The 23,212-nt window shown below is 37.6% G+C and overlaps 1 protein-coding gene across 1 annotated transcript in view; it reads right to left on the bottom strand.

The window, feature by feature from the left end:
• Positions 1-4,515: 4,515 nt before the first annotated feature.
• Pdk1 (Phosphoinositide-dependent kinase 1) overlaps positions 4,516-23,212 on the bottom strand; it is a 595,617-nt gene continuing 576,920 nt past the window's right edge. The window contains exon 14 of the mRNA XM_090377106.1: positions 4,516-4,779. Within this exon, the coding sequence (XP_090233232.1) occupies positions 4,678-4,779 (102 nt within the window). The 3' untranslated portion in view covers positions 4,516-4,677. The remainder of the gene's footprint in view (positions 4,780-23,212) is intronic.

The following is a 23,212-nucleotide window of genomic DNA, read 5'->3' on the forward strand; positions in this document are numbered from 1 at the left end:
GGGGGGGGTGTTCTGATGTTTTTTTTTTTTTTTTTTTGTGGAATTTTGAAATTTCGTAAAAATCATAATGTAAATTCTTTAAAATAGTAATTTTTCTTATTTTGGCTTTATTGCTGAACAGCAGAAGCAAAAATATTGTAAAAAATCAGTAAATAAAAAAAAATTAAAAAAAAAAAAAGAGTAAATAACTTTGTAAATAAAATCCACTGTCACTTTTCTCTTCATGCAGTAATATTCTCTACATCTTATCAAATTCTGGATCTGAATTCCACAGAAATGTATTATCTTTTTCAGTTTATCTGAATTCCATGATTTGGGCTCACAAAAAGCAGAAATAATTTAATTTTGACTTTTGTAAACCCATGCGAACTTCTATGGGTTTCAAAGCTATTTTCATATTCCATCTATTATAAACTGTCTACAACTAGTTTAAAATACAGATAAGAGATACCAGTACACACTAGGAAAAATTAGGACAATTTGTACATTAAAGGAACATACTATACGAAGGGACCTTCAAAATTTAGACCTATATATCACCCTACAGCCTGCACGTTAAAAATGTAGATATGTTACCAAAGAGTTAACCACCCTGCTCACCTTTTTATCCAGAGTAAACTTGGACATATATGTACACTGATTGTTAATAAATATTAAAAACAGTAAAATGAGGTTCATTGCACAATGTGGAAACCCACTCATTAGTCTATGTAAAGCAGTGGGCATTATAAACTCACTATCTCCTATTGCTCAACTGTCCTTTTATCCACAGCAGTAATTTGCTTTTAATGCCACACTGCTCTAATTCATAAACCAAACCTTGGTATATGATGACAAAATTATTCTTTACATCTAGTTCCTTCATGACAACTTCATAATTTCTATTAAGAACTAAATCAATATAAAGATGTTGCTACCTTTAACTACAGAAACTTTTGTCAGATTAGTCAGGCATGATCTTCCTTTAACAATCCATTGGTAACGGTCTCATTATCTTATAGCTCCACTCCTATCAAGATGTCTTTTATTACTTATTGCATTACTCATTACTCTTGCATTACTATCAATTCCAGTATTTTTTCTGGCACAGAAGTCAAACTTATCAGGTCTGCAGTTAACCACCTCACCCTCTGAGCCACCCTTGTTAATAGGAAACAGACATGGAAATTTCCAATTTAGAGCTTCAAATGACTTCTAGGGTGCCCTCAGTTATAGCTAAAGGTTTGACGACTACTTTTACTGTTTCTTTTAATATAATAGGCTATGTTATACAGTCCCAGGTGCTTTGTTAGTTTTAGCTGCAGTAATTTCTTTTCCATCTTCTTTTTAGTTATTAAAATCGTTTAACTCCCAATTGAATATAGGTATGCTTCTGGTATCCTCATCCCTAAAAACTTCACATGTGAATGCTTATTTGTTGGTCAGCAAACTGTACAGAATCAATTATGCCAATCATATCTAGTGAAATTAATGTGGTTCATCTTTTTCTTCTAATTTTAACATAAGCAAAGAATTCTTTTCATTCTTAATCACAGGCCTCTTGTAACCTGCCTTAGAATTCCTTATGCCCGCCCTCTTAGTAAAACTTGATTGCTGGCTAGTTTATACTTACTGAGCCTTCTGTGTTCCCCTGATAATTTATAATCATCCCAAGCAGTTTCTTGTCTGACACTGTTGTCATCAGGTCATGTGATATATTCAGTTCATTTATAACTACATAGTTCTTAAACCTGTACAGCCTCATGTATTTGTCATAAGAGTTTAAAAAAAGCTTTTATAGTAACTTTCCTGGATTCAAAGTCAAATGCCAAATTGGATGAACACATCCAATTTGGCATTTGAATTTGCTAACAATATCAGTGGATCCCACTGAAAAGAATTTAAAACTTGTGGAAGCCCACTGAAATAACCTTTGAAGAAGCAAAATATTTTCCATCTACACCTGACAACAATAATTATATCTTTAAACAAATCTCATATTAGGACACTGTGATCACTGCCATTTTACACAGTAATTCCTTTACCTAAAAGGTTCTTAATACATTTACTGTGATAATGTGATCAAGATTATTCTTTCTCTTGTTGCCAGTATGTTGGTAAAGAAATCAGTGAACTGATAAATCCAGGGAAACATTCTGTTGCTGAGTGAGTGATCAACTTACAAGTTCAAGTCAATGTTCAGAAAGTTAAAATCCCTCATTATAAGGCATTCTGATTTACTGACCCACTATATACGTCTGCAACATACTCCTACTCTTATTTTTGTTTTCCCACTGTTTATATTACACCAGACTGAATCAAGATTACACTGCATCCGTGTCATTACGTGCACTGTATCAGAATCTATTTGCTTATTAATCAAGAGCAGAATTCCCCCTCATTCTGTCTCTCTCTTTGACAAATTCTGATAATCCTATCAGATTTGTCCCATTTCTGATATGTCCATATCTGATAACATAACCAATAGTTCAAATTCAATTACTATGTTCCCAGCATTATTCTATAAACAAGCACAGTAAAATCTCGCTATTCTGTCACCCCTTTATCCATCACCTTCTGTTAACTGTCACCTCATAGATTATTTTTGTTTCAGAGTTAGAACTGAAATTTGTTTACTATATTTACTTATAAACTGATGTGCAGTATGAAGGAAAAATGGACATGTGTGTGTCCTTGTGATTTGGTTTCACTGAATCATGAAGGATTACACCCATACACTTTTCACTAAGTCACTCTGTGACTTAGTATGAAAAAATCTGAAATTTTGCGAGTTCCTAACTTGCAAAATTTCAGATTTTTTCACTTTTACCCTTTTGGTAAAAGTGAAATATTTATGGTATTGCAGAGAAACACCATGAATGATCTAAACTGGGATGGTGACAAAACTAAATTCATTAGCAAAATTGAGGACATCAATGGACCTTAATCTTCCACTGTCTTGTGAAAACAGACCGGATGGGCTATGTGATGCATGAAATTTACCCACTTTAGCTCTTGCATTCGTACTGGGAGAACCCAGTACGAATGCAAGATTTACCCATCTTGCAACTCTGGATATGAACAAGCTGGTGACATCTCAGGTCAGGTCTTGTTGTCTCCAAGATGTGAGCTTTGTTAAGGGGTATCTTTAACAAGAGTTCCCAACTTAACTCACTTCTAGAACACAACACATGAAGATGTGCAATATGATCCACCACATCAAACAGCTGGGTGGGTGTTAATTTTTTATTGTCTTCTCAGTATTTTTCCTTTGAAAAATGGTTAATAAAATTTCCATAGGGCAGAGTATGCTTGTTCCAGCTTAAGTGGATTTGTCAAATTTATCTTCTACTAGTCAATGGCAGGAGTCTGGTGCATTATTGTACAGTTCCCACTTTTTTGTTCAGGATGATGACCATTCTGCCCCAAGCCCCATCCAGGAAGCAATGCTCCTATATTGTTCCTATGACCTGATAAAAGCTATCTCCTTGAGCAGAAAGGCAAGACCAAAAACTTGATATCAAGTTTTTTCCCCACATAGGAGAAATACTCCAGTTATTTCCTGCATCTCAGAAAATCAGCCCATATTTTATGACCATCCTTAGCAAGAAAATCTATCTTTCTCCTAACCATTTCTTGTAGCTGGAAATGTTGCACAGTGATCAGCAATCTGTACTGGAACATAGACTAATAACTGGAATGGCAAAGGTGTGACCATAAAATGGAAAAAGAAATGTCTTACTGGGCAGAAAAAATTCCTCATGATGCAATTTGTTATTGAACCAAGTTATCAATATCGATTTGGTTTTGAATTTTTGAAAATAAAATGAATGAATCAAGCAAGCAGAGATCATTAACAGCTTGAATGAGCCTCCTTGCATGCTCTGTGCCAGAGAGCTTTTGTTCACAAGTCATGCAATGTGCAATGAATCTAGAGCAGATCTTCTGCTTGCTCAAATCGTTTTTTCGTTAATGGGATGTTGTTGTTGTTCTATCATTTGAAGAGTTATTGGACAATCAGATGCGATCAAGGCATGAACTATTTTGACTGTTTCTAGGGTTCAAGATTATTAGCTGTGTACAGTGCTGTTTGCCTTACAGATCCTCGTGGCATCTCAAAATCTTGTTAAATCCGAAAAAAAAAAAAAAAAAGCACAAGAAAGAGAGAACATCTTGACCAAAAATCGATTAAATTTCAAAAATTTTAAATAACTAGTACTTAAATACAATTTAATTCAGTTTAAAAAAACATTTAGTTCAAAACATTGCTTAAAGTGTGCTATTTAAAATAACATGACTACTTAATGATGAGGGGGAAATTTTCAGGCAAATATTAGGAACTGCTCAGAATTGTTATATTTTCTGAATTCAAATTTTCAAATAAATATTTAAGGTATTAGCAACTTTACCATCTCAAGAATATTAAGGATTCACTTGTATTAAATTTGCTTGTAAAACACAATACTATGATCTGTATTTATGTTCAAACACTTAATTTCTCAAAGGGAGGAAAAAAAAATCCACATTTCCCAAATATATAAAAAATGACATTTATATTATGTTAATTCAATTCTTAGCAAAAAATTCTGCTCTATGACAGCTATTTCATCATTATGTACAATTTAAGAATAATTCTGAATGCGAACTACAAATCCCACTTTAATTCTTCAGCTGCAACATCCTAAATCACTGCTAATGTTAAGAGCACTGTTTGTAAGTAGCTTTCCTCACTTCATCAATAACTCTACACCATTCCAAGGCATATCCTTCAGGATCTTCTAAATAGTAAGTACGATTAGGCTAAATTAAAGAAAAATTTAAATTCAAATGAACACAAAAAGAACAATAAAAAAAAATAATTTAAATTTAAAATTTTTTTAAAAAGTATATACAGGCAGTTCTCGCTTTACGAGTTCCCGGTTACAAGTCACCCCCCCCCCCTCCCCAAGTATCAATAAATAAAAATATGAACATTTGCAAAAAATTAATGATAAACATTCATAAATGCCACATTTCAAACCACGTGCATAGGTATACAATACAGTGTACCCCACTTTACGATATTAATCCGTTACCATCATGTCACCAAAATATCGTAATGTGAACCCAATAACACATTGTTTCTTGGCAATTCATTCCACGTTGACCGCTAGCTAGGTGGGTAAAGTGCCTGCCTGGCAACCCAAAGGTCGCGGGTTCAAATCCCACCTTGGGCTTGGATCAGAGTAAAATGCAAAACCTTTGGGAGGTGCATTATGGCCACAGAAGCCGATGCGCCAACTAACAAAAAAAAAATTAATTTCATGACCTCAGAAGTTTAAATTTTCGCTATATAACTTCCTTAAAGGTTGTTTTTTATAGTGTAAATTGTATTAGTTACCAATTGAAAATCATTAAATGCACTACACTTTCATCATTATCATATGTTATAAGAACCCATTTTGAACGGCTTTGTTGTTGTTGGGATTAACGACACAAGGGCTACTGAGGCCAAATTGTGTCTGTTCACAGTTTATTTACAGGCACATATCATTAGAGATGTTAAATTATATGCTCCTGTATAGGCCAATATGTTTTAAATACATGTATATCGGCTTCATTTCCTAATATATGAGATAAATTAGATGATATGTTAAACATTAAGAGTGACTGGAAAGTGTTTGATCGAATGGTTGAATATAAGGGACACTCAACCAGAAAATGACGAACCGTAAGTTTCGTCTGACAGGATGAGCACTGAGGTGGGTTTTCTCCCAGTAGCAGGAAGAGATGGAGAGCGTGTCCAATTCTGAGCCTTGCCAATACCACTTCTTCTCATCTGTTTCATCGGAAGCTAGAGAGCCACAGCTTTGGATCTTCTTTTATCTGGTAAAGTTTATTGTTTATGTTACCTTTCCATATCTGTGACCATTTATCGTAGCATGATTTACGAATGACAGACTTATAGTCAGTGTAAGGAACCTGAGGATATTGTGAGAGTGTTTTGAGGATGTTTAGCGGCAAAGTCAGCATTTTCATTTCCAGGAATGCCAGAATGGCCAGGGATCCAGCAGAAACTAATCGACTGATTGGACACACTGCAGCAGAATAGCTGGGAATGAATCTGTTTCAAGATAGGATGAGAATATGAGAAACAGATTCATTCCCAGCTATTCTTTATTTATTATGGCAGAGACAGCATTGAGGGAGTCAGTGTAAATTATGGCAGGTAAGATGGAAAGCTTAATATTCTTACTAAGCACTAACTTAATGGTATATAATTCAGTTGTGAAGACGCTGCAAGCTAGTGTAGTGCGATTGAAATCGTACGTGAAGGAAAAACTGCAGCAGCACCTAACATTTTGTCAGTTTTAGAACCATTTGTATAAATTTTATAGGCATGGTTGTTCATAGTAGCATGAACTGAGTGTAACTGTGATATTGCAGGGTGGTATAATATTTTTCCCCCACTGGAGAAAGTGCACATTGTGAGAGACAGACACATAAGTCCAAGGTGAAACAGGTGCAGTTGTGTCCTGAAAATTTTCATTTAAATTGACATTCCAACTCTGAACAAGCCCTTTAATCCTGAGTAATGCAGGTCTATTTTCATTTGATTTGCTCTCATAGAACGATTCCCACCGAGTATTATAGAGATACTCCCAAACTGGGGCGATGGTAGACTCTGGATCTTAACAGCATATTGGAGCAGTAGTGTTTTTCTACGTAGGTGTAATGGGGGATCATGTGCTTCAATATAAAGACTTTGGATCGGAGAAGTCCCGAAAGCTCCTAGGGCTGTCCTCAGAGCACCGTGCTGTATGACGTTTAGCCATTCTAATGTGCTTACCCTAGCAGAGTCATATACTGAAGAACCGTAATCCAAGTGTGAACGGATTAGCAACTTGTACAGGTGTAGTAAGGATACCTATCCGTCCCCATGACATGGACGAGACTGATCGAAGTATATTCATATGCTTTAGACAAGTAGTTCTTAAATGAGTGACATGAGCTTGGAAGTTTAGCTTTCTGTCTAATATCAGTCCAAGAAATCTAACGGTATTAACAAGTGGGATTGGAGTTTTGTTTATTTCTAGTTCAGGGTCAGGATGGAGAGCCCGTAACTTGCAGTGCATTTATTTTCTGACAGTCGATAACCATTCCGGGAAGTCCAGGAATCTATTTTGTTTATGGCTAGTTGGAGCTGCCGTTCAATGGTGTTCATACTTTTGAACTGACATGAAATGGTAAGATCGTCTGCACACATGTAAGTTTCAACGGTTTTTGGGATGTTCCGTGTCATATTGCAAACAGTGTTGGCCTAAGTATCGAACCCTGTGGTACGCCTTCCTCTTGAATGTGAGATGTAGAGAGTGCATTTTTATATTGGACCTGAAAATACCGAAGTCGCAAGAAATTTTGAATTATTTCAGGCAACTGTCCCCTTAGACCTAGATGGTAAAGATCCATTATAATACCATGACACCAAGTCATGCTGAATGCCTTTTCAAGATCTAAGTTGACCATGACTAGATGTTGTCTCATGACAAAGGCATTGTGAATATGAGATTCAGCTTTGATAAGCACGTCTAGTGTTGATCTGTTCTTCCGAAATCCATACCGATGGTCTGGAAGGAATTCTGTGATTCCAGGATGTAAGTGAGTCTTGTATGAATCATCCTTTCGAAAATTTTCCCTACGCAGCTCATAAGAGATATTGGCCTATAATTTTTAACCAGGGTAGGATCATTGCCTGGTTTTCGTATGGTGATAATGAATGAATGTCACCAGGAAGAAGGATAGACATTTTCAGAGACGCTCTGATTGTAGAAAATCAACAGGGTACACAAGTCCTCTTCGTGTAAATGCTTTAGCATAATGTAACGAACCTACCAACTGGCCCTGAAGCACTGTTGTGAGATCTATTTAATGATTATTTCAGTTCTATTAATGTAAATGGTTGATTGTACGGAAAGGAGTGGCACGTTGAGAAGTTAATTTTATAAAAAATTCTGCACGATCTTTAATACTCTGGAAGGAGGATGCATAGGAAACAGTAGCAGAGATGGTGGCAAAAGATTCTGCTAACGCACTGGCAACTTTTTCTGGTATAGACATGTCTTTTCCTTTCCAGTGATGTATAGGAGAGGGCAGCCGAACAAATTTACCATTTAGCGCCTGTATCCTTCTCCAGATGATCTGTGTGTCAGTGTCTTTTGTGATGGTTGATAAAGAAATCCACGACTTGCATTTTGATTTCCTTCTAATTTGCCTTGCTTTTGTTTTAAGCCTTTTATAAGCAATTAAGTTAATGGTAGCAGGACACTTTTGAAAATCATTCCATGCACCGTTTTTATCTTGTTTGGCAATAGAGCACTCTGCATTCCACCAGTGATTTTGGTGAGCACGAAATGTCTTGGATTTTGGAACGAAAGCATTTGCCGCAGTCAGAATCTGATTGGTGATGTAAGTAGTTACATCATCAATATGTTTCTGTTGGACATAAATTCTGTCTAAGAGCATTTGGGCAGAATAGCCATCCCAGTTCGCCTTACTAAACTTCCAACTGGATCGTGGGTTAGGATTTTGAGTTACCGCTGTTTGTATTGAGCAAATAATTGGAAAATGGTCACTGTTAAAGGGACCGGATAATACCGACCATGCCAGGACTGGAAAGATGGATGGAGAGCAAATTGACAAGTCAACTGCAGAAGAAGATCCTGTAGGTAGGTAGGTGGATATAAGTAGGAGATCCAGTGTTTAGTAAATTAAGATAACTATTATTCATAAATTGTTCAATTAATTTGCCTCTTCTGTCCATTGGAGAGGACCCCCACAATGGATGGTGTCCATTAAAGTCACCGAAAAGACAAATTGGAGTTGGAAGTTGTGTAATGAAATTGTCAAGTTCTGAATGGTGAAATATAAACGGTAACAAGAGTATCTGATGTACCAACTGCAATATGAGTAGCCACAGCTTCAAGATTTGTTATTAACTGGATCGGCTTGGATGGCACATTAGAATTAACCAGAATGGCTACTCCTCCACGTGCAGGAGACTGAGTTTCTATCTCGTCTATACATCATATATTTGGAGAATTCTGGCGAAACTTGGGGTGACAAGAATGTTTCCTGTACGCATACAGCCATGGGGTTGAATTGAGCTATTAAATCTTTTAAGTCATCAGAATGGCTACAATTCCACTGTGTGATGTTATGCATTATTTAGGTTTATTTGAGGATGATTCATCTGGCTGTTTTTTGGATACAGGACATTTTTTCCGATCTTTTTTTGGGAATGTGGGCCGACCAGTATCCATAGTGTCATTGGCATGCAATTCTAGGATGAGTTCCTCATAATCCGGGTGTACATCCACTTCCATACTGTTTGTTTGAGGTTCAGCTTTCTTACAATCTTTAGTAGTTTTCACTCTTTCAGTGTCCTGCGAGACTGTTGGAGTATCAGTTGGGATACTAATTGGGGTGTTTGTGGCTTCACTGGTTTTAGGTTTAGGAGTATCTTTTCTGGAGGTTGATAAGGTTTCTTTAACCCAATTTGCCAAAGAGGTGTTCGGTGGTATTGACACATCTGTTTGAGCTGCAGTTGAAATATAGTTTCAGGTGCGAGATGCATAAGAATCCAGAAAGGGTTCTTATGCGTCTTAAGGGTTGACATAATTTGTCTGCGCTTCAGTATATGTTACTTTATGTTCTATTTTGTATCTCTGAATTTTCTTTCCAGTTTTCCACATAACGCATGTTTTAGAAATTGCAGGATGACTTCCTTTGCAGTTGGGACACACGGGGGCTGAGGCTGAGCAATCTGCTTGTGACACATATAGGACAGATGGCATCACCTCTGCATACCTGATGAGAATGGCCACATTTCTGGCATTAAAACAGCGAAGAGAATTCAGAATGTACGGCTGAATCCGGCAGTTTAAATAGCCAGCTTTTACAGTGGATGGCAAATCAGGAATGCTGAAGGTTAAAATGATGGATCGAGTTGGTATGAGATTTCCATCTTTTTCAATCATTATGCACTTCGCACTGATTATCTTCTGATTACTAAGTTCGTGGACTAACTCCTCCTCAGACACTGAAAGCAGGTCCCACTCTGTGATGATGCCTTTCGATGAATTTAAAGTATTGCGGGGAGTAACAGATACTGGCAACCCATCAAATGTTTTTGTCTTTAATAGCCACTCAGAATGTTTGGCGGTGGCTGTTTCAACCAGGAGGTCTCCTGATTGTAGTCTCTTCACCATTTTTGGTGATTGTGCAAATTGATTCTAAATATTTTTGGATCATAAATGGCGACAGCTTGCCCACAGGCTGAGTAGACAGAGAATGTATCACCAGAAAGTTAGGGAGGTTATGACACTCTACTTCTACTTGAAGTCTTTTAGGTTGGTTTGAGTCATTTTCATTAGACATTTCAGACCTTGAGCTTGATGGCTCTAAAGGAGGAAAATTATTTAAATCCATCTTTGCTCCTTTTAGCTCCGGGAGAGTAATTTTCTTCTCCCAGGTTACCGGCCCCGTCACGTGGAGGCAGGAGCTGTGCCACCAGTGACCAAGCAGTTGAGGAAGTTAGTTGGGTTAGTACGGGTTAAATAAATATGTATAAGGAAATAAAGGTGAATTTCCTTTCTGGATTCTTACTTGAAAGCTTTTACGTAAAGAATCACTTGAGTAAAACAGGAAGAAAAGACACTAAAGTAAATATAACTTATTCGCTGAGTAAGAGCACTCTCTATATATGGCACAAAAATTCGCTTGGCACTTGCGGCCGAACGGCTTTGTGATATTTTTCTAAAACACATTTCTGGAGGTCACGACCATAAAACAATAAAAACAATCTGCACTTTCTGGCTTAGTGGGCTTTTCTGTTAGTGCATTTGTGAAAATTCCAATAGCTGGAATTGTGTAGGTTTTTAAGTTATTATGGTAAAATGTGTTTGCCCTTTACTGAAATCTTCAATTGCATAAAAAACAAATTTCCAGAATCTTCTATTCACTCTTTTTTTTTTTAAACTTTGTAAACTTGTTACTACGCGCAAATCGTGTTAGTTGCAATTTGTGAGTTCTGTTAAAAAATGCTTATGCATGCTATTGAAATTTATAAAGAAAATAGAAGATTATCTTTGAAACAAATGCCTCTTGAAGCATTTCTGAAGACGACGACTCCTTGTGCAACAAACCGAGTGCTGAGCCAATAATGAGTGATAAAAGAGTGTGCATTTAGTCGATGATGATCATGAAGAATAAACATTCTTTAACATTTGTAAGTCACAAATAATTTCTCTATTATTACAATTTGCTTTATTTTACAGGCTACGTTTTAATTTCTTTGGATTCATTGTTTAAACAAACTAATTAGCTAACTAATTTCATTGTTTATAACATAACCACTACTTTTAACATTATGTCTATGGGAAATAAGCTCCTGCTTTATGAGCGCGTGCTAGGAATGAATTAACTCGTAAAGTCGAGAACTACCTGTAATGTAAAAAAAAAAAAAAAATCCGCCATTTTCAATTGGGAATATTAACCCAGTGGCGGCAAGAACTCCACTATACAGATGTAGTTCGAAAATAAATATCCCACGTTACCCTTTGTTTAATGATTAGGCATCTGAAATTTTTTTTCAATTTCCTAAATACAGACGAACATTTATTGAAACATTTTCTAAAGCCATTTTTACAACTTTTTCAGAGTAATTAAATGAATGACCTGTTTGGTGCAGCACCACCAACATTGCAACTATTTGGGTGAAGAGTGGCATGGGACTTGATGGGCACTGACATTGCTATGAAGTTTCAAATTATGTTTTGTTTATAGTCCAAGATACTTCCTTTTTCTCTCCTAATTAAGTACACAGCCACAATATCACACAAGTTATGCTTGCAAGATTTCTTATTGTTTACACATAAATAAATATGAGCACATGAAATACAATGTTTACTAAGATATCTACTAATCTGCAGGAAGTGAAATAAGAACATTTCAAATTTTGCACATACACACATGCCAAATTTGAAATAAATTTTGAAAAGAAATGAATAATAATACCTGATACATATATTTTAAATAAATGTGCATGTGTACCTTGTATGCACAAAAGATGGTTTTATGTGAAAACATCTTTGACGAAAATCAGAACCATTTTAAAATCAAACAGCTAGAACTGAAATTATGAATGATGTAATGTTTTATGCTCACACCCGCTACCCTACCGAATCAACGTTAGTGACATCAGCATCATACTTCAGTCCAATATATTTAGAATGAATGATGTAACGTTTTATGCTTATGGATTCTACTTTCTCTACCGAATCAACATTTGGAAGAGGTTAGCAAAATCCAAGCCAATAGCATAATTACTTATTTGATTGTAGCCATTTGTTGAATAGTATGAGCAACGAGACAGCAACGAGACAAGTATTTGTATTGTTGCAATCACATTTTCATTACATTTCCATTGTTAGTTGCTGCTATAGATGCTCTTACATCGATAATTTTGATTAGCGAAATGGACTGAATGCCACACTGCTATAGTTGGGTGTGGAATGATGCTGAAGCTAAATATGCCTAAGAAAATAAAGACTGAGATAGCAATGAGTGCACGTGAACAACAAAGACTATCAAGATTGCATAAAAGACAAACAGAAAAATCAAGTGTTAGATTTAGCAGTGCCTTCAACCAGCAATGCTGCTCCATCTAACAATGATGTTCCCGAAGTGACGATTAATTATGTACAACGGAACATTTCTCCAATTAGCATTAGCATTAGTAGAGGCATTTGATGCAAGAAAGCAAGCGTATGCAGCATCAGCCAAAAAAAAAATAAAGTAAAATAAAAAATAACCACTTCCACTTCACCCTGCTGTTCGTTCAAAATACCTGTCCAGCTGAGCTTTAAACTTATTTAGGCTATCAACTTCCACGACAAGGGATGGAAGTCTGTTCCACCTACCAACCACCCACTGGCTAAAGGCAAATTTCCGCACATCTATCCTACATCTCTCTTTCCTCAATTTGAATTTATGCCCTCTCAGGCGATTATTCTGAGCAAGAGGAAGAATCCCATCAGCACTGAGCATGCTCAAACCATTCAAGGCTTTGTACACCTCTATCAGATCACCTCGCTGGTGCCTAGCCTCCAGACACTGTAATTCGCAAAAGTTAAGCCTTTCTTCGTAAGAGCACCCCTTTGTTCCATTCACTAATCTTGTTGCCCTTCTCTGTACTCGTTCCAGCAGCTCTACATCCTTCTTGAAATGGGGCCTCCAGGCCTGTATACAGTACTCTAGGTGTGGCCTGACCATTGCCTTATACAAGGAAATAATCACCTCCTTATCCCTGCTAAAAAAATTCCTATACATCATTGACAATACACCATGAGCTACTCTTGCAGCCCGTCTACACTGCTCAGAGAACTTCATATCTGCCTGCACAACCACCCCCAGGTCCCTTTCATTCTCTACCACTGTCAGTGTAGTACCACAGAGTTGATACGTTGCTCTGGGGTTGCTGTTTCCCATATGTAGTACTTTACATTTGTCAATGTTAAACTTCATTTGCCACCTCTCAGCCCATCTGCTCAACCTTTCAAGATCCTGTTGCAGCAGCATAGTGTCAGTAGTGTCCTTGACAACCCTGCCAACCTTTGTATTGTCTGCAAATTTGGACATTAAGCTTGATATACCATCATCAATATCATTTATAAATACAGAAAACAATAAAGGACATAATACTGAACCCTGAGGGACTCCACTAATGACATTAGTCCACGATGAGCAGTGTCCATTGATTACCACTTGCTGTCTTCTCCCCCTCAACCACCCCTTTATCCATAGCAGCAATTTGCCTCCAATGCCACACTGCTCCAATTTGTGTAGCACTCTTCCATGTGCAACAGTATCAAAAGCCTTTCTAAGATCCAAGTATATAATATCAAAGTTATTCCCTGCATCCAGTTCTTTTGTGACTGCATCATAGTATCCAATCAAATTGGTCAGGTAAGACTTCCCCTTAACAAAACCATGCTGTGTCCGAGCTATAACTGAAGTCTTGTCTAGATGATCCTGAAGTGCTTCTTTAACCAGAGCCTCCATTAATTTTCTGGGAACAGAAGTTAAACTCACAGGTCTATAATTACTTGTGTCAGCCTTTGATCCTCCTTTGTGAATTGGAGTCACATTTGCACATCTCCAGTCTGTGGGTACCTCCCCTGAGTCCAAGGAAGCTCTCATAATTATGGCTAAGGGTTTGCTTACTTCCTTTGCTGCCTCCTTTAATATAACTGGATAGATCCCATCCACCCCAGGTGCCTTTCTTGTGTTTATCTTCAACAATTTCTCCTCCACTTTACTCTCAGTTATTACAAGATTCTCTAGCTTACTGCCGGAGTTGAATACACCTCTGGCATTCCCCTCGCTGAATAACTCCTCATGTGTGAATGTCGATGCAAAATATTCATTTAGTTTATTAGCTACCTGAGCAGGATCATCAACAGTTGACCCATCGATATCAAGTGGACCAATCTGATTCATCCCCTTCCTTCTAGAGTTCACATAAGTAAAGAACTCTTTGCTGTTTTTATTTGCATCCCTTGCCAAGCATTTCTCGTAATCTGCCTTCGCTTGCCTAACCTAATTTGTAACTTGGTTACAGATCAACTTGTATCTATCATATCAACTTGTATCTTCCGTGTTACGTGTTAATTTGTATGTATCCCATGCATTTTTCTTCTCTGCCATATGCCTCATTAGTTCATCTGACATCCATTTAGGCCTAAACATTGAACAATATTTCTTAGTTGGTATGTAAAGCCTAGTAGCTCCCAAGGTAAGTTCTTTGAATGCTTCCCATTTTGAATTTGCTGTTGGTAACATCATCAGTTGATCCCACTGTATAGAATTTAAATACTGTCTCAGTCCATCATAGTCGCCTTTACAAAAGCAATACCCCTTCCCTTTACCCCTAATGGTAGTTACCTCTTTGAGTAAATCCCACTTCAGAACACTGTGATCACTGTCACCTAGTGGTTCATTTATCTGCAGATTCTTAATGCATGAAGAATCACTACTGATAATCAAATCAAGAGTATTACTCCCTCTAGTTGCCTCCTGAACATGCTGATGTAGAAAACAATCATCCAATAATTCCACAAAAGCCTTGCTAGTGTGTGAGTGACCAGCCCCCAAATTCCAGTCAATATCTGGGAAATTAAAATCCCCCATTATAAGACTCTCTGATTTACTGGCCCACTCTATTTCTCTGTACAGTTTCTTATTATACTCATCAGAGTCATTAGGCCTATAGCACACTCCTACTCTCAATTTTGATCTCCCAATGCTTATGTCACACCAAACTGACTCGACACTGACTGTCCAGCGATGTCGACTGGCTTCACTTCCTTGGATTTTATGTTTCTTAACTAATAGCATAACCCCCTCTTCCCTTCCTATCCTGTCTATCCTTTCTGTAGACATTGTACTCCCCAAATTCCAGTTCTGCATTCCTTATATCTGTGTGACACCAAGTCTCTGATATCCCAACAATATCTGCCCTTGATGTTTTGAGCAATTCCTCAAATTCATCAAATTTATTTACCAAACTCCTAGCATTGGTGTACACGCAGGTATACATGCACCTGTTTCTATTCTTGGCTACCCTAACACAACCCATGTGTTTACTTGTACCGCAATGACTCCCAGCAGTCTCTGAAATATCCTGAATCTTGTTTTTCAGGCTTCTGCTCATTCCAATAGAAGCTGTGCAAGACTCTCTTTCACCCCTGCCAGTGGCTACTGTTAATCTATTCGTCTTTGTATCCCCTCAAGCTAGCAGTTTTCCGACCAACCTAACACTGCCTCGATAGCATCAGCAAATATTCTTGCACCCTTTCTATTTAAGTGTATCCCATCCCTGTAGAAGCAGTCTCTCCTGTTAACAAGTATAGACCAGGCTGAAAAAATTCTACCACTTGAGCACTGCACAATCTTTCCAGGGCCGAATTGATCGACAGGGCTCTCATCATATACTCCCTCCTATCGTGTCTGGGCAGAATTGCAGACACTTTCAAATTCAACCCTAATTCACGGCTTTTTTTCATCAGTGACCTGTACTTGTTAAGTAATTTCGCCGGTCTCCTACTCTTATTATCATTAGTGCCAACATCAAATATCTCACCTTTTGTGCCCTTAAAAGATGATATCCGCTCTACAGTGTCATCAACCTTTGCCCCTAGCAGACATACCCTGGTCCTGTTCCACCTATCCTTTTTACAAAGCATGTTTCCCATTTCCCTGACAATAGAGTCACCAACAACTACTAGTTCCTTTGGGACCAGCGCATTCTGCCTTGGGGGTTGCTGCTGTGTTGCGCGATGACCAAGTGCAAGCTCTGGCATTGGTGTGGGCAGCTGAGAGCTTGATGGGCCCCTCACTTGTAATCCTTCGAGGGCATCCACCCTGTCCTTCAAGCTCTCATATAGGCCCATAACAACGCTGAGTTGTCTCCTGATTTCCTTACACTCCTTGCATCGCGCACATACAAAGACATCCCCCATGGCAGTATCATGTCCCATACCTGACTGCTCCGCAAACATCAAGCAAATAGTGCATCTTAAAAGGCTGTGATTCAGAGGGCAACTGCCCCTCTCAGTTCTTCCCTGAGCCACAGCATTCCCATTAGCTTGAGCCTTTTGCTTTGCTGCTCTGGTTTGAGTCATGATTTCGATTGAAAGAAAAGAAATTTTATTGAAAGTAAAGTTGTATCGTGTCTTCCAGCTGAAATTATCGAAATTTGTGAATGATCAATAAAATATTTAAAATACCAAAGCTCTTTTATTCGTAATCAATATATACAAATCAAAAAACCTAAAGGAAATGCTAAGATTAGTAAACTTTACAGAAATGACGTCATTTGCATAATTTCCATCTCGTGACAGATTCGTTTTACTTAAGTCTGAAATTTAGTAGGTGCTGCCAAAGATGTTTTCACATCAAAAATTATAAAAAATATATTTACACATAATAAGCATAAATATAAGCACATGCACAAGTTTGAAATTTTATGTGCTTAATAGTGTTTCCAACAGAAAAATTAATTACCATATTTCTTCGATTTTAAGACACTTTTTTTCCCCCCATCAACATCTCTAAAAATGGAGTGCATCTTAGAATTGATGGAGTCTTACAATTGCAATTTTTTTTAAAATTTTCCCACGCTTTGCACACAGCACCACACGTTTTGTTTTTAAGTGGAAACCCCCCCCTCCAAGTTTGACTGTTATCGCATTCTCCAATTCCATTGGAGAACAAAGTGGTGTGGGTGATTTCATGTGCTTTCGAAATGTGAAGCCACCATTATTTCATTATAGTGAAGCTCAACTCGGCAAAAACTAGGAAGTTTTGTTTGCATCTTCGAAAGTATGTAATAAGTGGGGTTACTGTATTTCGTTCATTTTGATCCCTTATTGCACATTAAAATGTCAAAAAGATTGCATTGAAATTAAAAGTTATTGTGTATGCAAAATAACATGGAAATAGAGCTGCAGGCTGACATTTTGACATTAGTGAAGTAAATGTTCGTTGTTGGAGAAATGATCACAATTCCATATTTTTGTGCAAAGCAACAAGCAAATGCTTTACAAAGCTTAAGAAAGGAAGATTTCCACAAGTCGATGAAGCTGTGATAAGTTTTGTAACGGAGACACGTGCAAAAGGATTACTCATCACTCAACAAGCCATGCATTTGAAAGCCAGACAAATTTCCAAGTCGCTTGGAATAGAGAAAATAATTTTTAAAGGCAGTTGCGGCTGGTATGACAGACTTGTGTCGTAGCGGATTATCGTTAAGGCACCGAAAATCTATCTGTCAAAAAATTCCTGCAGAATTTCAACAGAAGCTGATTAATTTTCAGTGACAGGTGATGAAATTAAGGAAAAAAAGAATCTACGAGTTTAGTCAAATTGGAAATGCTGATGAAACCCCGTTCTTCGATATGCCTCGAAATTACACTGTCAATGCTAAAGGTGCCAAATAAATCAAGATTATAAGCACAGGCTATGAAAAGCAGTGTTTCACTGTAATGCTATGCATTACCGCTGATCGTCGAAAGTTGCCACCATATTTAATTTTAAATCGAAAAACCATACCGAAGAATGAAATTTCCCCCCAAATATTGCGTGTGCACAAAAAAAATGGAAGGATGTCAGCAGAGTTTACGAAAGACTGGCTAAATATTGTGTGAACTCCTTACAGAAATGAAATACAGAGACGTGAAATACTTTTATTAAACTCCAGGAGGAATTAAGTAAAATATATTACAAAAAATGTTGGCTGAATACCACGATCAGAGGTATGCATTGCTACTTGATTTTAACGAACACTGCTGGAGTCGTCTGTTATGTCGGTCTTTAAATCAATCCAACCAACCATTGCTACATCAAAACATTGCTACAGCAAAATCGTTGCGTTCAAATTGTTTAGCAAATTTTTCTGCTTGAGATGTCCTGGTAAGTCTTCATAACCCACCTAGCATGCTAGTACTTGATGCATTTTGTGGACATTTGTCCGAACAGGTCAAAAATAAAATTGTGCAAAAATGTGGTGACTTGGTTGTAATTCCTGTTGGCATGACTAGACAACTGCAGCCACTCGACTTTTTAGTCAACAAACCATTTAAGGCTTACTTGAGAAAGGAATATGAATCCTGGCTGCTGACCGACAAGCTTCCACTGACACCTTCCGGAAAAATTAAGAAAGCACCGGCATCAAAATTGGCAGAATGAGTATCAACAGATTGGAAGCTGATCCCAGAAAGAATAGTCAAGCACTCATTTAAAAAATGTTGCATCACCAATGCTCTAGATGGCTCAGAAGATGATATATTATGGGATAATGAAGATAATGACGGCTCAGAAGAATCTGACTCCGAATGTGAAGTAGACTCTGACATTGATTCAGATAACGATGATTCAGAAGGAAGTGATGAATAACATACCTACTGATAAATACCATTGTTGTTAGTAAATTGAATTCTATTATAATAAAAATATTTGTTAAATTTATTTTAGCTTTTTATTTTTTCTTAGAATCAAACCTTTTTTTCTGTTGGTGGTACGGAAATTAAGGTGCATCTTAGAATCGAAGAAATACGGTAGTTTAAAAAACTGATGATTGCACTTTATGTAAATTTTTTTTTTTTCAGCAGAATTAATTTTTTTGTTTTTTTTTTGAAAAGAAAAGGTGTAAAAAAACAACATTTTTTTAAATATGTAATTTTTTATTAAAAATAAAGTTACATAGCATAATTATTGCAATCCATTCAGAAAAGATGAAATATTAGTATTCTCCAAACCCAAAACTTTTCTGGAAATTAAAAAGAAATTTGTGCACTTGTCAGGTGTAATGCCACCGTATTTACTACATTTTGTGGTACTACCACTGCTTTGTTAAGAAAGCAACTTAGCACTCGTATCAACGACTGCATGCAAAAGAGAGTCTCTTTCCTCTTTTAGTGGTATCACTTATTCAGTAAACTTCATAGGTTAGAGCTAACTATTCTTGCAAATTATAGGTATGTGGTTAGTCATCCAGCACTTGCATGAGCCAGTGAACAGTCTGATATCAATTAAGAACATTTGAGAGAGAGAGAGAGAATGCCCCAGGGACTTGGCACATATTTTTAGAAGCCTAAAAATTAGGTCACTAGATACCCCATATGCCACCATTAATTGTATTGTTCAGGAACACTCCTGTGATCTCGGGTCCTGGAGCAATTGCATCACTGTAATCAGATATTAAGTTCTCTGAGCAGTGCACATCGGCTGACAGGGCAGCTCATAGGGTTTTGCTAGCAGAGATAAGGAGGAGATTATCACATAGTATAAGGCATTGGTCAGGTCACATCTTGAGTACTGTACATGTCTCGAGGCTTCATTTTAGGAAGAATGCAGACCCTCTGGAAAGGGTACACAGAAGGAGAAACGAGATTGGTAAAGGGAAGAAAGGGGTGTTCTTACCAAGAATGCTTCATCTCTGAAAATTGCAGTGACTGGAGACTAGGCACCTGTGTGTGATCTTTGAATGGACTGAGCAAGTTCAATGCTGATGGGATTATTTTTCTTGCTAAGACTACACGCATAAGTGTTGGTTGGTTTAGTGTTTAATGGCACATGGCAACTGAGGCCATATGCGGCAAGTCAAAATTAAAAGTGATACAAAATTTTTGGTAGCCTATAAACTGGCTACCACGTCAAGAAGGTAAACATGATATACTATGGTATAAAGGTAAATAAAAAATATAAACTTAAAACTTTGTATATAAATTGACCGAGCATAAAAAGTTAAAAATCTCAGACATGTTGTCGCTATCACCTAAAATCTGACTGTAGATGGTTCAGCCAGATAACTCCTCTGACCGTTTGGTCGTCCCGGAGTATAAACAGAAAATTTATTTAATTATTATTATTAAAATTTCTAAAAAATAAACATCGTGGTTCTATAAAAACAGGACACGCTATAAAAATGTGACTAATAGTTAAAATTGTGCTACACATCTCACACATAGGTTGGTTATCCGCCCTCAGCAAAAAAAGTAATGTGTTCGATGACTATGACCTATGTTGAGCCAAGAAAGACCAACTTCCTTTGTTTGCAACCTGCATAGACTGGACTGCCATTGCATGATTATAGGCTTGATGTGATTAGTTTATTTGTGGCCTGTCCGTGCGAGGAATCTTGCCAATGGGAATATAATTTAGAGCGTATTATTTGTCTGTAGTCTGTTTGGGGAACGACAGGCAATGATTATCCACGGAAATGGCTGACTTGGTAGCGGTATCAGCTAATTCATTTCCCCGGATCTCAATGTGGCTTGGAATCCATCAGAAGCGAATATCAAATTCTAATTCAACAAGAGAAAAAGCATCTGCTGGATCCGGGACAGGACTGGGTGAAGGTTATACCTCATCGATAATACAGCCTGTAACATGCTTGATGAGTCACTATATATCATATACCTTTGGAAATCGCTATTTTTAATGTGATCAAGGGCTGTTTCTATTGCATGCAACTCTGCAGTATAAATGCTAGATTCTTGTGGGATCTTATTAGATAATGTTTTGTGAGGAAACACAACGGCAGATCCCACATAACATTCTGACTTCGAGCCATCTGTATTGACTGGTAGAAAGGCAGAATACTGCTCTCTATGTGATGCAAAGAGTTTTTATTATTATTATTAACCATATGGTGCAAGGAAGCCTGAGGCTTATGCTGCGCCAGCCAAAAAAAAAAAAAAAAAATTTCCACGTTACCCTGAGAGAGAGAGTGTGTGTGTGTGTAAAAGGGAATCACCAAGAAAGCAAGAAACAGAAGAATGATGATATCCAGCTCAGACCCTGGGTTTGCCAAGCCCATACTCACCAGATGTGAGCCCCTGAGTTGCTTGTAGACAGATGGCAGCATAGTAGCCTTCTCCCAGATCTTAAGGAAGAAGTCAGAAGTTGGAAGATGGACAAGCCAGAAAGGCTTGTCCATCTTCCAAGGAATTGCCCAGTCACCAAGGAATTGCCTTGGTGACTGGGCAACATTGTCTAACATCATGTTTAGTTCATTTAACAGACCTTGGATGTGAATACCAAAATGTTTTGGCAGTCCGATGAGTGCTGTTGTGGAGATTGTCCCAATGTGGCTCAAAAATGGATGCCTATGTGGGATGATCAGCCAGGGATTTCAATTTAAAGGCATACTGTAAAGACAATTGCTTATGTTGTTTACATTGTTGTGTTAAAGGGATAGAGACGGTTCATTTGGTTCAACATAAAGGTTTGGACAGGAGATGTGCAAAAAGGTCCAGTGGCTATCCAAATGGCCTGATGGTGGACTGGATCTAACCACTGAAGTACACTATCTCTAGCAGAATCATAAACCTGAGACCAATAATCAAGTTTGGAATGGACAAGGGCTCGGAGAAGGGTAGAGCAATCTGCGTCCCCTGAAGTTGATGAAAGGGCATGAAGGATGTTAAGCCCCTTAGCACATCTTGTCCTAAGCTGACAAACATGTTGCAGAAATGTAAGCTTCTTGTCAAAAATAAGTCCAAGGAATTTAACTTCTGCTACAACTGGGATGTTGTTTTGCCCAAGCCTTAATTCTGGGTTAGGATGAAGATTACGTTTGCGACAGAAGTCTACACAAAAGGTCTTCTGTTATGAAAATCTGAACCCATTAGTCAATGACCAAGATGTAAGGTGATCAATAGTTTTTTTGCAGTTGTCTTTTAATGACCCTCATATTGCATGAATGACAAAATAAAGCAAAATCGTCAATGTAGAGGTTATTGTTTACCATGGGTGAAAGTTGTTTTGTAATAGTTTAGTTTGATTTCAAAAAAGCATGACACTTAGAATGGATCCTTGTGGGACTACCTCCTCCTGACAAAATACTAGAGAGAGAGAGAGAGAGAGAGAGAGAGAGAGGGAGAGAGGATCCGTGGATAATAAATGGACCTGAAATTGGCAATTCAAGAGAACGTTTTTAATAAAAAGAGGTAGGTTACCCCTAAGACCAAAGTTATACAGGTCTTTTGATATGCCAAATCACCAGGATGCGTTGTAATCTTTTTCAATATCAAAGAAACCTGCTACCAGGTTCTCAGATTTAATAAAAAGCGTCATGAATGTAAGTTTCAAGTCGGATTAAATGATCCAAAGTGGTTTCGTTTCTTTGGAAGCCGCACTGTCCTGGAAAGTTGACCATTTGTTTCTAAATACCATATAAGGCAAGAATTAACCATTCTTTCCAGGACCTTGCATAAACAGCTTGTCAGAGCAATAGGACGATAGTTACTTGGATTTCTAGGAACCTTCCCTGGTTTTGGGAAGGCAAGTACGATTGCTTTTAGCCAGGAATCTGGAAATTGCTTATTAAGAAAAATTCTATTAATAAAATTTTAAAAAAAGGTGGCCCTTAGATTGTGGTGAGAGGTGTTTTATCATTTCTTAGTGGATATCATCTGGCCCAACAGCACTTGCACACGTGAGAAAGAATGCTGCATTTAACTCTTCCTGTGCAAAGGGCTTGTTATATGGTTCAAACCCTTTTAAAGAGAAGTTTAATGGATATTTCTCATATTTCTCTCTCAGGGCCAGAAACTCTGGGGGGAATGATGTTATTGCAGAGGTTTTTGCAAATGTTCCCCTACAGTGTTTGCAACTGCAGTTTGATCTACAA

The sequence above is a fragment of the Mastigoproctus giganteus genome, chromosome 7, assembly GCF_048544385.1.
Source record: "Mastigoproctus giganteus isolate SK-2022 chromosome 7, ASM4854438v1, whole genome shotgun sequence".
In the NCBI taxonomy this organism is placed as follows: Eukaryota; Metazoa; Arthropoda; class Arachnida; order Uropygi; family Thelyphonidae; genus Mastigoproctus; species Mastigoproctus giganteus.